Source organism: Mandrillus leucophaeus, unplaced genomic scaffold (assembly GCF_000951045.1).
Source record: "Mandrillus leucophaeus isolate KB7577 unplaced genomic scaffold, Mleu.le_1.0 Scaffold413, whole genome shotgun sequence".
NCBI classification, from domain to species: domain Eukaryota; kingdom Metazoa; phylum Chordata; class Mammalia; order Primates; family Cercopithecidae; genus Mandrillus; species Mandrillus leucophaeus.
The window spans coordinates 502688-518749 of record NW_012104399.1 but is presented as its reverse complement, the minus strand read 5'-3'; the positions used below and the strand labels follow the sequence as shown (position 1 = coordinate 518749).

The window sequence follows — 16062 nt, the reverse complement described above, 5'->3', positions numbered from 1 at the left end:
ACCCGGGAGGCTGATGTTATAAGAATCGCTTGAATTCGGAAGGTGGAGGTTGCAGGGAGCCAAGATTGTGCCACTGCATTCCAGCCTGTGTGACAGAGTGAGACTGTCTCAAAAACAACAAAAAAACTAAAAAACAAAATCAGGTAGCATACAGTATTTACTATGGTAGCAGAATAAATGACCACTTCTTTGTTTCAAGAAGGTAATTATAATTTCAAATGACTGAAAGTAAAAAAAACACAGGTTACCAAGAAAAACAGACCTTTGTTTTAGCCCAAAATTACATTCATTCTTAGCAGAAGCTTGCACTGCCAATTTTAATTTGTATATGGCCCACAAACATTCTTTTATTTAAAAGTAGTCTTAGTGGGTTGGAAGATTACTGCAGACTCTACTAAATAAGCCAGGAAACTGATGAGCTGCTAATATTGGCCAAAATGATCAGCACTGTTTGGCATTAATTTTCAGTTGAAAGGAGGGAAATATAGCAAACAAGTGAACAAAGGTATTTACCAGCACATAAGCCTGCCTTTTGTATGAAAAGTCAGTTATACGGAACTGTGACATTAGACAAGTTTCAAAAGAGAGACTAGTAGTATAGAGAAATGGTTTGTTACATATGCCATTGACAAATTAGGTTGTTTAAAATTTTTCATTCTCAAGCGGAAAAAAAATACGCACAGCCAATTTTCACAAGGCGGTATGTAGAAGAACACAGTCCCTTAAACTCTGGTTTTTAAGTATTTTATTCAGTCTCAAATAGAATCTCACATAAAAGTTTTCATGACCAAAAACCAGTATCTTTTAATCTAGCCAAATGAACTCTACAATTTGATCATGTGAATGAGAATTACCTGTTCAAAGTGGTGCTGAGGGCTTGTGTTTGTTCCCAAGTCTGTTCCTGTTATTGGCAGTTCTTTAAGTTCCACATGGAATATGTAGAAAATGAATCCATAGAGGGCCGGTCCCAGACCATTGCATAATCCTCGAATTCCTGTTATCATTCCTTGAACGACACCTACATTGTTTAAACAAATTATCACTTAGTAAACTACATATTTTTTCCCCTACCCTAGAACCAGTACAAATATGAAATCACTTAATCTAAAATCAAGGTTCTTATCAGACACTAGCAATTTACAGCAATGTCATTAGAAACTATTAATATTTAGAAGCTATCAGCTCTACAAAGTGCAGTAAGCTGTCCTATGCAAACATGAGCCTGGATGTACCGGTGTATAGGTCTAACGTAGAAACAAGTGGGCAAAACCACTTTATGCCCTAGATTACAGCCTTCAACACGTGGCTGGTTAAAAAGCAGTCACGATTTCACAACTACGAATGTTAAAATTTCTCTGTCCCCAAGCAACTACTGAAGACCCCTTTTAGTCAAAAATAAAGTGGGAAGGTTACCCTGGCTGGAGTGCAGTGGCGCAAACTTGGCTCACTGCAGCCTCAACTTCCTGGGCTCAAATGCCTGGCTAATTTTTGTACTTTTTGTAGAGATGAGGTCTCACTTTGTTGCCTAGGGTGGTGGTGAACTCCTGGACTCAAGTGATCCTCCTGCCTCAGCCTACCAAAGTGTTGGGATTACAGGCGTGAGCCACTGTGCCCAGCCAAAATCACACTTTGGTTTTTTTTTTTTTTTTTGAGATGGAGTTAAACTCTTGTAGCCCAGGCTGGAGGGCAATGGTGTGATCTCGGCTCACTGCAACCTCCGCCTCCAGGGTTCAAGTGATTCTCCCGCCTCAGCCTCCTGAGTAGCTGGGATTACAGGTGCATGCCACCACGCCTGGCTAAACTTTTTTGTACTTTATTAGTAGAGACGAGGTTTCACCATATTGGCCAGGCTGATCTCGAACTCCTGACCTTAGGTGATCCACCTTGGCCTCCCAAAGTGCTGGGATTATAAGCATGAGCCACCGTGCCTGGCAACACTGTTTTTATAGCATTTTTGTTTCTCTTTTGGATCTTTTCTCTAATTTAAAATGCAACTTGCTTTGGCCATAGGCCTTTTCTTCCTCATTTATCAACCAAGTGACAACTGCCACTGTTTTGCAGTGCCCCTTTTATCCTTATGACTAGAAAAAAACATCCTTTTCAAAGAACTATTCCTCATCTGTTGGCATCCCAACAAAAAAAAAAAAGCATATGACATTAAAAATGTTTGCTATGTTACATATCTTTAGATGACTGAAACTGTAAGATTTTTCTTTTTTTATTAGAGATGGGAGTCTTGCTATGTTGCCTGGGCTAGCTTCAAACTCCTGAGCTCAAGTAATCCTCCTGCCTCAGCTTCCCAAGTAGCTGGGACAACATTCATAAAAGGTCTATGAATATATCCCACAAGGTGTCTAGCACAACACAGCAAAAACGTAATGTTTAGTTAATATTCTGTGGCCAACCTTCATCAGGAAATTTTTTTGAGACAGGTCTTTCAAGGTCTCTCACTCTGTTGCCCAGGCTGGAGTTCAGTGGCCTGATTTTGGCTCACTGCAACCTCCGCCTCTGAGGCTCAAGTGATCCTCCTACCTCAGCCTCCCAAGTAACTGGGACTACAGGCGTGCGTCACCCTGCCCAGCTAATTTTTGCATTTTAGTGATGGGGCTTCCCTATGTTGTCCAGGCTGGTCTCCAACTCCTGAACTCAAATCTGCCCACCTCAGCCTCTTGAAGTGTTGGGATTACAGGTATGAGCCACCATGCCCAGTCTCGTCGGTAAATTTTCTAAGAACAGAACAGATAAGCCACATATTCTAAGTGAGAGAAAAGGGAACATGTATCTACCTAAGGATAAATACCCTAGAATCTGCTTTTCCTGTTTATATGAAAAGCAATTTTAAAATTCTCTACCCTGAAGATATACTTACGTTCAGTACACAGGAGACAGAACACAGGATTAGAACATTCTGTACTTTTAAATAATTATCGCTGGTTCCCATCAACTCACCCTGTTGATCAGCATCAGCAGTTCGCGAAACAAGTGCACTGACGGCAGGAAAGGTGATGCTAGACATGGCCGCTACTGCCCCAGCAGCCCACATCATCCTGCAATGAAAGCAGCAAAACCAAAACAGTAACTTCTTCTCCACTGTACCTGAAAGTCAAGCTACATACTTAACTCATTCTTACTGTGAAATGGCTGTAGAGAAAAGGAGAACAGAACTTGCTTACTAGGTGACTATGGGCAAGTCGCTTAACAGTCTAACCCTGTATACAAAGGCAGCAACTTAATTCACAAGAGTGCTGTGAGGGTGTCATGTAAAATCGGGGTATCATGTTCCAAATTGTAAAATGTGCTGGGTATTATTTCTACAGGCAGCTGAGAGGTTATATTGAGGATAATGTATGATACAGATGAAGAAACATCATCAAATATTTCCAAACACATGAAGCCAACAAGTCTTTAGCAAAGTTCTTATGGATTTGTGATTCAGTGTGAAGATATCGCTGATTTGATCTAATCCTTCAATTGTAAAGAACAAGTAACTTGGATGTTCCTGGCTTGATGTTTAAAAGAAATGTTTTAGGTAATCCCAATTGTGAGCACCTCTTTGCAAAGGCTAGTCTGGAAAACAAACAGTCACACTCTTGATGCTTACTCCTATCCAAGTCCAAACAGAGACGAGGCAGTGAGCTGTCTGAAATATTAGTGCAAACCATGGAGTCCAGTGCCGTAATGCCTGAGCACAATAACACTATCTACGTGGGCAGCCTGACAAGCACCACTACTCAACGCCCCTGCAGGAAATCCGACTGGGAGGAGAAGCTGAGACACAGCATGAAGCTGGCACCAAAACAACTGGATTGTTTTCACTTCTGGTTTGCTATCAGTAATGATCACTGGTTATACAACTTTCTTTTTCCTAACCGGAAAAGCAAAAAATGTAAATAACGTTCAGGGCCTTGTTGCTGTGGGATTACATACTTTTTCCTAGTAACAGACTGATTTAGATTAAATGCTCCTTAAAGATTCAAAAGCTGTATAATCTCATTCAAAAATTCAGCCTGTCATTTTGCTACAAAAGGTCACCTTTTTAATCTTCAAGTCATTCTAGGAGAATATATATACAATTGGCAGACTTAGACACATTTTGAAAGATAAAAAGCATAGTATGAGATGGATTACAGTCTACCGCTCAGTTGAGAAGCAAATAAAAACAGAAGGGCTAACACCAAAATTAAAACTATTAATATTAAAATATTTATACTTACCAAGGTTCTGAACCAAAGCCATACCATGCCAACTGTAATATTTGAAATCCTAGACCCAATAAAATGGTGTTCTTATTTCCAATTGACCTCATAAGTAAACTCAAGACTATGGTCTGAAAAAAAAAAAAAAGATTTATCGGAATAAAGTTTTAAAAAGTGACTTCTTTCAATCTATACTATAAAAGGACTATTGGTACTTTTCTACAATTTGGCTGATTTTCAGCAATAATTGCCCTGAATATGTCTGAGATCACTGGTCCAGGTCACATCAGCAGATGAAAAGTACCTCTGCTGACACAGATCCAGACTGAGAGAGCGTTAGAAAACTGAAAGATAAAACTTCCTATTCAGTACATTTCTATTGAGGACCACTTAAATCAGTAGTTGAAAATGGAAGGGTCAAAAGTTCTAATGATTTGGAGATCCCCATTATGTAATAGCCTTAAAGCTTGTTTAGGTCCAAGTTAGTCTAAAATGCTTATTTCTACAACTAAAGAAAAACTAACATAGAACAATGATTACCCATATATTATTTACCTAAGTTAATCTATTGTTGAAACCATGATGTCTTTTATAAACAGTAAATAAGTTTGATTTGGGAGAAATACAGTATACTAATTAACAGCAGACTTTAGAAAAACAGCCTGGATCATAATCTTGGCTTTGTGTGGCTCTGAGCAAGTCACTTGACTTTGAGGCTCACTTTTGTCTCTTTCCAAATGGGGATAACAGCACCTATTTCAAAACCTTGTCATGTGCATTAAATGAGATATATTTACATTAAGTTCTTAGAATTGTGCCTGGCAATAGTCAGAGTTAATAAACAATATTATCAGCGGGTGGGTTTTCTTGTGCCTCCTTTTTCTTTCAAAGTTAACAGAAATTCAGCAGTGATTTGGGAACATTAGAAAATTTTTTTTTGCTATTCTAACTAAAGTTTTTAATATATTACATAAGACAGCTAGTAAGTCCATAGACAAAGAAGTAAAAATAATACAGGAAGTCACTATTTTATGATGGGCTGACACTTTAAAACCCATAAAATGTAAGTTTTGAATCCTTTAAATTGAGATGGCCATTTAAGAATTTAATCACAAATATGCCAGTGAAAAGCAAATGACTCTTTGAAGGAATTTTGGGCAATTAGAACTCAAAGCTTTCTTCTGTAAGACTTTCACTTAAATCATGTGAGTATAAAGATTGAGTTCCACAAGGCATTGCTCCCTTGTAGAATTACATTCTTCAGCAACCAAACCAGAAAAGGAAACTCGCCCAGAGCCAGCAGTTAGCTGAGAAAAACTTCAACTGAAAGAAACATTTAGGCTAGGCACAGTGGCTCATGTCTGTAATCCCAGCACTTTGGAGGACTGAGGTGGGATGACTGCTTGAACCCAGGAGTTTGAGACCAGCCTGGACAACATAGGGAGACCACATCTCTACAAAAAGTTGAAGAATTAGCCAGGCTGGTGGCACACGCCTGTGGTCCCACCTACTCAGGAGGCTGAGTCCAGAGGATCACTCGAGCCCAGGAGGTCGAGGCTGCAGGGAGCCATGATCACACCACTGCACTCCAGCCTGGGTGACAGAGACAATCTCAAAAAAAAAGAGAAAATTTGTTCACCCTTTCACTCTAAAGCCATTATTTTCCAGTCTGATAAGTATGCTAAATATTTTCCATTTTTATTGCCCCCAATCAAATGCAATCTATGTGATCGTGTTGCTTTCTTCTAAGGTAGTAAATCACATGCTTCCCATGGCTTGTGGGTGGGAACTGGCGGCCAATATTATAAAAAAGAATCAGAAAGATTAGAAATGATTAGGATTCAAATTAGGGTTAGAAATAATTAAAAATGATTTTATTTGTGGAATATATCAGAGACTGGCTTTCAATTAATTATGAAAAAGGAAACTGTAAGTATACCCAAAGCTCTGTGGCCTCCAACTGTCTCAGAAGAACAGGGAACTATAATGCAAAGTCGAAGAACTTCTGGGAAACTACTTTCAAGAACATCCCTGAAGGTAGCACTTTCATCTAAAAAGCTGGGATTCTTTATATGGCTCTAGGAAATCACAGAGCAGAAAACATTTGTTCTCATTATTCACTGAGATGATGATGAACACTCAAGGAAGAAATGCTGTTAAAAAATAGATTTCACTTATCATGAAATCCCTGGCACTTCAGCCAAGAGACAGGGCAGTGAAGAAGGCTGAGCATCAACTCCCAGCTCAGTGGGAACAGGATGGCATGGGCCAGCCGTGTACCCTGGAGCACGTGCTCTTTCAGGAATGCTGGCCTAAGAAAGCTGAGACTTCTCAAGCATAGATCATTCATATTACCAAAAAGTACTTATAAAATGCAGTCATTTCACAGCCCTTCAACCAACGCATCTAGCCAGTAAGTAATTATCTACAGAAATGAGTATCTTTCCCTTTGTGGAAAGCTGTTCTCAAAGAATAAATCCCAGTTCAATAAAAAAAGGCTCAGAATGCATTATTAGCCCCATTTCCATTTGATAGATTACATTAACTGGAGAATATATTTTCTTTTCCTTTCTTTTTTTTCCAGAGATGGAGTCTCGCTCTGTTGCCCAGGCTGGAGTGCAATGGCATGATCTCGGCTCACTGCAACCTCTGCCTCCAGGGTTCAAGCAATTTTCCTGCCTCAGCCTCCCAAGAAGCTGGGACTACAGGCATCTGCCAGCGCACCCGCTAATTTTTGTATTTTTAGTAAAGACGGGGTTTCACTATATTGGTCAGGCTGGTTTCAAACTCCTGACCTTGTGATTCACCTGCCTCGGCCTCCCGAAGTGCTGGGATCTCAGGCATGAGCCACCGCGCCCAGTCTTCCCCCCTCCTTTTTTCCCCAAGATGGAGTTTCGCTCTTGTTGCCCAGGCTGGAGTGCAGTGGCGCAATGTTGGCTCACTGCAACCTCCACCTCCTAGGTTCAAGTGATTCTCCTGCCTCAGCCTCCCAAGTAGCTGGGATTACAGGCACGTGCCACCATGCCCAGCTAAATTTTTTTTTTTTTTTTTTTTTGCATTTTTAGCAGAGATGAGGTTTCACCATGTTGGCCAGGCTGGTCTCGAACTCCTGACCTCAGGTGATTCACCCACCTTGGCCTCTCAAAGTGCTGAGAATACAGGCGTGGGCCACGGCGCCTGGAGAAGAATATATTTTCTTAAGGCCATGAGATGAGTCATTAAAATTGGAAACAATTCAGATACACCAATCCCCCTTGCCTGGGGTAACATCCTATGTGCAGAATTACAGCAGCAGGCCCACTGCTGTGAAAACCTCCTCTTGAACTCTCCCCTACAGCCCATCTTGTGACCCAAAGCCCTAAAAGACACTGATACTTATAACACTCTAACTGGGAACACTGATTTTCTTCTTGAAGGCAGGAACTTTTCTCTTATTTACATTTATATCCCCAGCACCCAGTAAGTTCTTAATAAATGTTTATGGAAAACATGCATAATTCTAAATGTTATAATATTCTCAACTCAATAATATTAATAATGAAACAAAATACTTAACATATACAGTGTTCTTGAACAGAAAAAAATTTTGGTGTCCCTTAATTTAACTCTCATTTTGAAGATGACAGCACCGAGTCCCAAAGGTTAAATGACTTAAGCAAGATGGCACAGCTGATTAAACAGCTAACACTAACATCAACTTTGGTTAGTCTGTTAACAAATATTTGCCAAATTCCTAATAAGACCAACTCTTATTCTTGGCCTGAAGACACACGGGTAAGTCAAAGTATCCAAAGTATCCACACACGGACTACCTTCTCGTGGACGAAAGATAGACATAAGCCCGCTTATTTAACAAGATATTCCAGGTTGTAGCTGCTATGAACAAAATAAAATAGGGCAGCGTGACGGAGATGCTGCTTAAACCAGGATCCAGGGAAGGCCTTTCTGAAGTGCGAGTTGAAGAAGGGGAGAGCGGTAGTTATGTGAAGATCTGGGGAAAGAGAACACCCCAAGCAAGGCTGACAGCAAGTGCAAAGGCCCTGGGCTGAAACAGAACACACTCAACCATGTGGGGAGAGGAGGAAAATGACATAATGAGGAGTCTAGATTTTATTCTGGTTGCAAAGGAAAGCGAGTTTTAAATAGGCAAGATGCGATTAAATTTCCATTTTACAAAAATTACTCTGCCAAGTGCAGAATGAACTATAGTGAGGCAAGATGGAGGCAGAGACCAGATGGAGGATACGGCCACGGCTCAGATTGGGTTCCTACCAATGGAGAATATCAGGAACGCTCTGATTCGAGATGTATTTTGGAGACAAAGGTGATAGGAAGTATCATTTGATGGGCTGAATGTAGGCTAGGGAGAAAGGATTCATGAATGTCGCTAAGGTCTCTCTCTGGCCCCCAAAACCAGGTGGCGGTAAAGCCACTGAATGAGATGAGGAGCATAGGGGTGGCAGGCAGGGGATGGAACCCAGATTTTAATTTTGGCCATGTTAAGACTGAGATACCCAGCCAATGTGTCACATAGGAGATCAGGGACTGGACTGGAGGTGTAGTGTGGGAGTCACCCCCATAGAGAGGACTGGATAGGAAAGCACAAGAGAAAAAAGAAATGTGTAGAACTAACTATATCAATGTTCTCATGTAAACACTTACTTAGTGCAAGTGTTAGGAACTCATATACCTACTGGTGCCCAGGAAGCAACAGGGCTGCCGGCAAACCAGAAAGAAAAGGTTCCAAAGGGGACAGCAACTACTTGGCTCTCGCTGGAAGGTTGGCCCACACACCTAGTTACCAGATCTAATCATTTTGGGGGAGAAGCTGCATAACCATAATTTCACATAACACTTCCCAATTTTAAAGTGTTTACTATAAATTTTTAAAGTTTTTTTTTTTTTTTTTAAACATTATGAAAAAAACAATGACATTTAGTTTAGCACCTCCTGGCAGTTCAGGGTGCCAGGGTGACAAAAATGAATATGATACAATCCTGACCTCATGATCTACTCAGAGGTCCGCTAGAGCTGACAAAGTAAGGCAATAAACAGAGATAAAATCTCTACTACAGTGTATTCTGTACAATGATAGAGATATGCCCACATTAGCATGGGAACCCAGAAAAGGGATACTTAGGGTGGAGGAAGGGGAGGCAGAAAGAATAGCAGGAACAAATGCACATGGGTAAGAAATACAGCAAACAGGCGTAACTGGAGAGCTATTAGCAGCTCCCTGCACTGGAGAGGAAGGAGAAATACACTGGTTTTTCAGTGGTTTGGGAGGTCAACAGGGGACAAGTCATTCTCAATTGTATATTTCTGCATAAACGAGAATACAAGATGATTCTTCCACCTTTGAGGCTACACATGTAATAATGTAGTAGTTCATATATAATGATATAAAGTGTTAATTCTTACTTCTATATAAGCACCGATACCTAAATGGTCACTTAAGGACCTTGTTCCTCACAGACTGTGACTGTCATGCTGTATCAGCAATGGTGGTTGGAGGGTTGCTTGCACTTTTGGGTCTTACTGTCGTCAGGTCTCTGCTGCTGTACTTATCTTTCCAATACAAATCCAGCTACATCCCTCTCCTTTCTTTACCTGTCTGCCCTGCCAGATTCTGCACTCTCAGAGACTGTCTTTCATCTTGTAACCTAGTGCCAGGTGCCATCTGCTGAACAGAGAAAAAATACTCTCAAAAGCACCTTGCACTCATCACTCGGTCTGCAGTGTCACTGACTAAATTTATTAGATGCATACAGCTCCCACGGTCATTTAAGTAAGAAACAGAACTAAGACCTTATAGCTATCGATCTCTTACGTGTCATTACAGTATTAGTCTGCTCTCTTCATCGAAATCTGAAACAAAATGTTAGCAAATCTAACGTCGGCAATGTATGAAAAAGATACTCATGACCAGGCTGATTACATCCGTTGCAAGGTTGGGTTAATCTTTGATAATTCATCAAGTTCTACACATACTGTGTATTTTCCTTACACTTTTTTTTTTTTTTTTGAGACACGGTCTCATTCTGTTGCCCATACTGGAGTACCATGGCACAACTGTGGCTCACTGCACCCTCGACCTCCCAGGATCAAGCAATCCTCCCATCTCAGCTTCCTGAGTAGCTGGGATTACAGGCACACACCACCACACTGGGCTTTTTTTTTTTTTTTTTTGGTAGAGATGGGGTTTTGCCAAGTTGCTTCAGCTGGTCTTGAACTCCTGGGCTCAAGGGGTCCCCCATCTTGGCCACCCAAAGTGCTGGGATTACAGACATGAACCACCGCACCTGACCTCAAAAACTTTTTTTAAAGCCATTTTTATATAAAGGCTACAGTATATTTTCCCCCAAAGTTGAAAAGCACTTTTCTCATGGCTAGGAATGAATACTTAAATGCATTGTTTTTCCAGACTGATGATTCTCAGGACAAACCTGAAGCCAGAAATAGTACTAATACTCAACACCAAGTATATGTATGTGCAGAGGCTTGGGGAGGCACATGGGATTTAAATTTGAAATTCGTTGCTAAACCCACCAAAACAGAATGAATCATGAGATCTGCAGAAGGAACCCTACTCGAAAAATGGTGAACCATCCAAGAATCAATTAAAAATACCCTAGAATAAAATTAAGTTGTAATCTAGTAGATTACATTTAAGGTGAGAAAAAGTATTAACTTAGACTAGATTATCTTCATAGAGTCTCGGAAACAGAAAGCCAAATAGCAAGAAAGGGGGCGGGGCTTTTTCACAGAAAGGAGGACGACGTTCTGTGATGTGGGGGAATTATGGAGGCCACCAGAGAAAACTGGTACTCTTATTGTTCAACAGAAATTGTTTGGAAGCCAGGATGAAGTATCTCCTCAGAAAATCCAAATTCCTGTGTTGATTAATATCTTATTCATCACACAACAACTGTTTCCCAACTGGGCTGCCAAGATACACACTTTCATGTCATTCTGCTGCTCAGAACCCACCAATGACTTCCTATCTTACTCGTGTCTTATGAGGACCTGCAAGTCCCACGTGATCTGGTCCCTCACTACCTCTTGGACTTCAGTTTCTAAAATGCTCTCAACTGTTCACTCAACGGGAGCCGCACTGGCCCCCTGTTGTTTCTTACACAGGCCAGCTCCAGTCTCTCCTGAGAATTTTGTTTGTACTGTTTAGAATTCTCTTCTTCCAGATAATCCTACAGCTTGTTCCTCATACCTTTGGGTCTCTGCTCAAATGTCACCTTGCATTAGCAAAGTCTTCTCAACCATGCCCCCTGTGCCTTAAGACCTTTCCCCCAAGTCACTCCCTATATGACCCTTAGCTTTTTTCTCTGTTCTCAATACACTTGATATGTTTACATTGGTGTTTTTATTTTCTGTCTTATCCCACCAGAATGTAAACTCTACAAGAGCAAGAATTTAGTTGAGTTCACTGCTGTATCCCCAGTGCCTGACACACGGTAGGTATGCAATAAGTATCTGTTGAATGAGTGAATAAATAGGACAAGGACTAACAGACACGAAACTTCTAACTTCATCCAGGCATATATCCTAGTATACATCAAAAAACTAGCTTTTACATTTATATATCCTACATTAATATATGTCAGTCCCAAAAATCTGATCAACAAACAAACTGAATTTCTGAACCTATCAACCTCAGACTCCTGACTTTGTTGATTCCACCCAGATACCATCACTAGATGAGGCCCTAGTCTGGATGGCCAGCCAGGCTCACTCTACGACATCACTCTAACTAAAAAAAGAAACTCACCTGTGCAATAATGGAAAGAATGCCAAGGACTGCTATAAACGCTGCAACACTTTCTGGTGAAAATTTCATTATCTAGAAGGGTTTCCAGAAAAGGTAACATTAATGAATACAAATGTATACCAGATAGAAAACTAATGCAGCTACTCATACATTAACATTAAATGGGCCAGAAAAATATAAATGTAATTCATTTATAAACAAAGAATTCCTCAGAGGAAATACAACAAATCTTAACATACTAAAAATGCCTACTTATCCATGGTGGGTCCCTCAGTGTGGATATACTACATTGGAGATACTTACCAAGAACTCAGAATCATTTTACAAATAAATATTGCAGTATTTTGTGCATTTTACATGTATTGGTTAAAGGCTTGATTTCTGTCTAGTGAGACTAGTGTCAAGGAGAAAAAAACTCGTTTTTGCTCTCATTTTGGCTAGTTGCTCTACTTACATATGCTCCAAATCACAAAGAAGCTGGAGCAGGTGAAGGGGTTAAATCATCCCATCACTTCCACAACCAACAAATAAACTCAAACCACCTATATGGACAGGGAAAACTATCTTTCTTAGACAGAAATAAGTCAAAATCTTAATATACCAAATACTCCCACAAGAAATGCACAAGGGGCCGGGCGCGGTGGCTCAAGCCTGTAATCCCAGCACTTTGGGAGGCCGAGGCGGGCGGATCACGAGGTCAGGATATCGAGACCATCCTGGCTAACACGGTGAAACCCCGTCTCTACTAAAAAATACAAAAAAAAACTAGCCGGGCGCGGTGGCAGGCACCTGTAGTCCCAGCTACTCGGGAGGCTGAGGCAGGAGAATGGCGTGAACCCGGGAGGCGGAGCTTGCAGTGAGCTGAGATCCGGCCACTGTACTCCAGCCTGGGCGGCAGAGCGAGACTCCGTCTCAAAAAAAAAAAAAGAAATGCACAAGGAACATCAGCCACACGGAACAGGAGGTTAAGTCTAGTGGACTAAATGGTATTCTTTTTTTTTTTTTTTTTTTTTTAATTTTGAGACAGAGTTTTGCTCTTGTTACCCAGGCTGAGTGCAATGGCGCAATCTCGGCTCACTGCAGCCTCCGCCTCCCGGGTTCAAGTGATTCTCCTGCCTTAGCCTCCCAAGTAGCTGGGATTACAGGTGCCCGCCACTACGCCTGGCTAGTTTTTGTATTTTTAGTAGACACAGGGTTTTGCCATGTTGGCCAGGCTGGTCTCGATCTCCTGACCTCAGGTGATCTGCCCACCTTGGCCTCCCAAAGTGCTGAGATTACAGGCGTGGGCCACTATGCCAAGCCCAATGATATTCATCTTTAAAGGCCACTTCTATTAGAGTTCTCTCAAGATTCAGTATTTTTATAAAGCACTGGACAGTGAAGGAAAAGTCCCCCTCAGTGGAAGCGGATTTTACCTGTCTGAGGTATAGAAAAAAGCTGGAATATTGGCCCGCCTCCGGTAGGTAGGAGAGAAACACCGTGATGCAGATGAGCAGCACTATGGAATCTTGGCCGACTTTTTTTAAGGACTAGAACAAGAAAAAAGACTGATTGATATAAGGTTTTATGTCAAAACCACTGAACTGCTCTTAAGAATACGCAGAGATTCCTTTTGGCAGTGTACGCGAGGACAACTAGTTGTCCTTTTTAGTTTATTTCATATTCCCCAAACTATCCTGAAAAACATTTCAAAATGTTAAAAGAAAAACCCAAGATGTTTTCCCAAAAGAAATATCCACAACAAAATACTAATGCTGCACTGAATCATGCACTTTTTTATCAAGGAGAAGGAAAAGGTATAAACTTACCGCAAAAGGGTCAGCTTGTTCCCAGGAAATGGGTGCTCCCCAGGATGCTGGCCGCATCTTCTCAGGCAACGACTCTGGCACAGCAACAAGGATAAAACAAATATCTAGCAAAGCTATTGCCGTAGCTAAGACCACCACCAAGCTGTCCCCATATACTCGTCCAAGATAAGCTCCAATTGCAGGACTGGTGACTAAACTTGCAGCAAATGTTGCTGAAACCTGCAATAAATTAAGGATAGATAGAGATTAGTCAGGCTACCTTTTTTCTTCAACACCACATAACTCCTTTCATAATCTTGATTTATGTCAGAGCTTCTGTTGCACACCCTCCCTTTCCTCTTCCTACCTGTGTCATTTATCTTTTTTTTTTTTTTGTGGGGGCAAGAGGGTGGAGCTGGGTCTTGCTCTGTCGCCAGGCTGGAGTGCAGTGGTGCCATCATGGCTCACAGTAGTCTTGATCTCTCAGGCCCAAGAGATCTTCCTGCCCGAAGATCTCCTGATGGGGCTACAGGCACACACCACTATGCCCAGCTAATTCTGTGTATTTTTTATAGAGATGGAAGTCTATGTTGCCCAGGCTAGTCTTGAACTCCTGAGCTCAAGCGATCCTCCCACCTCAGCCTCTGAAAGTGCTAGGTGTATAGGTATGAGACACCAAGCCTGGCCCCACTTTTCTTATACTCTCTCCTTTGACAGGAAAAGTAAAGAATTAGATTCTTGCCTAAAAACAGCCTGGGTAACATGGAGAAATCCTGTCTGTACAAAAAAAAAAAAAGAAAAATTAGCTAGGCATGGTGGTGTGCACCCAGCTGCTTCAGAGGCTGAGGTGGCAGAATTCCTTTGAGCCAGAAAGGCGGAGGTTGCAGTGAGCCATGACAGCACCACTGCACTCTAGCCATGGTGACAGAGTGAGACCCCCATCTCAAAAATAAATGATAGCCTCTCAGGACACTGTCTTCAAACTTCTAAGCCTTGAAGCCCTCTGTTCCAATAAATCCTATTGGCAAATTCATAAGTAAAACAGATTGTTTAAGAAGACTGGGTGTGGTGGCTCATGCCTGTAATCTCAGCACTTGGGGAGGCCAAGGTGGGAGGACTGCTTGAAGCCAGAAGTCTGTGACCAGCCTGGGCAACAGAGCAAGACCCCACCTCTATTTAAATTGTTTAACTCTTTTTAGTTGAAGAAGGGTTGAGGGCCTGGGCACTGCACAAACGCCCCTCCTTGACTGCCAGTCCTGCTAGTCCTTAGGGGAGGGGTGTCCAATCTTTCGGCTTCCCTGGGCCACACATAAAATACACTAACACTAACGATAGCTGATGAGCTTAAAGAAAAAAAAAATCGCATAATGTTTTAAGCAAGTTTATGAATTTCTGTTGGGCCATGTGTGCAGGCTGTGGGCAACGGGTTGGACAAGCTTGCTTTAGGGCATCTCCATAAACCCGTAAGGGCTCTCTGTGAAAGGAGTCTAAAACCCACTGCACTAAGGAAATCCAATTTCATTGTGACTTTCCCAATATTAAAATTAAATGAACTTTTATCTTGATACATACTGAAGGGCTAGCTGAAATAAAGCTTAAAGACTTTGAGGTTCCTCTTCTCATCAATAATATGTTAAGCCCTGGAACAAAACTGAACTTGGTAATCTTTTTAGTTGGCAGGATTAGGAAGAATGAAATCATAGATAAATTAAGAACATCTCTAAAACTCTGAGGAAGTCTATTTTTTAAGCCTGGCGAAGATGAAGATTAAAGCTGAAAAGGACACAAGCAGAGCAAACCTGTTAACCTCAGACATTTCTAGCCTACTGGACAACAGCCTACAAATTAGCAGATGTGACAGCAGGTAACAATTCCTAAAAATAGCACTCTTAGGTGAAGTGGCACCTGCCTATATTCCCAGCTACTCAGGAGGCTGAGGTGGGAGATCACTTGATCCCAAGAGTGAGTCCAGTCTGGGCAACATAGTAACACCCTGTCTCGAAAGGAAAGAGGAAAGGAAAGCAAAGGGAAAAGGGAAAGAAGAGGAGCGGAGAGAAGAGGAGCGGAGAGGAGGAGAAAGGAAAAGGGGAAAAGGGAAGAGAAAAGGGGAAGGAAAGGGTTAAAAAAGGAAAAAGGTAAGGAAAAGGGGAAAGGGGAAGGGAAAAGAAAAGGAACGAAAAAGAAAAAAGAAGGGAAGGGGAAAGGAAAGGAAAGCGAAAAGGGGAGGGGAAAGGCAAAAGGGGAAGGGAAAGGAAATGGAAAAGGGAAGGGAAAGGAAAGGGAAAAGGGAAGGGAA

At 41.5% G+C, this 16062-nt stretch overlaps 1 protein-coding gene across 1 annotated transcript in view; it reads right to left on the bottom strand.

The window, feature by feature from the left end:
• HIAT1 (hippocampus abundant transcript 1) overlaps positions 1 to 16062 on the bottom strand; it is a 55878-nt gene that overhangs the window by 1882 nt on the left and 37934 nt on the right. The window contains exons 6-11 of the mRNA XM_011992522.1: positions 13788 to 14006; positions 13395 to 13508; positions 11980 to 12051; positions 4215 to 4327; positions 2950 to 3047; positions 855 to 1018 (exon numbers count right to left, since the gene is read on the bottom strand). Coding sequence (XP_011847912.1) covers positions 855 to 1018; positions 2950 to 3047; positions 4215 to 4327; positions 11980 to 12051; positions 13395 to 13508; positions 13788 to 14006 — 780 coding nt within the window. The remainder of the gene's footprint in view (positions 1 to 854; positions 1019 to 2949; positions 3048 to 4214; positions 4328 to 11979; positions 12052 to 13394; positions 13509 to 13787; positions 14007 to 16062) is intronic.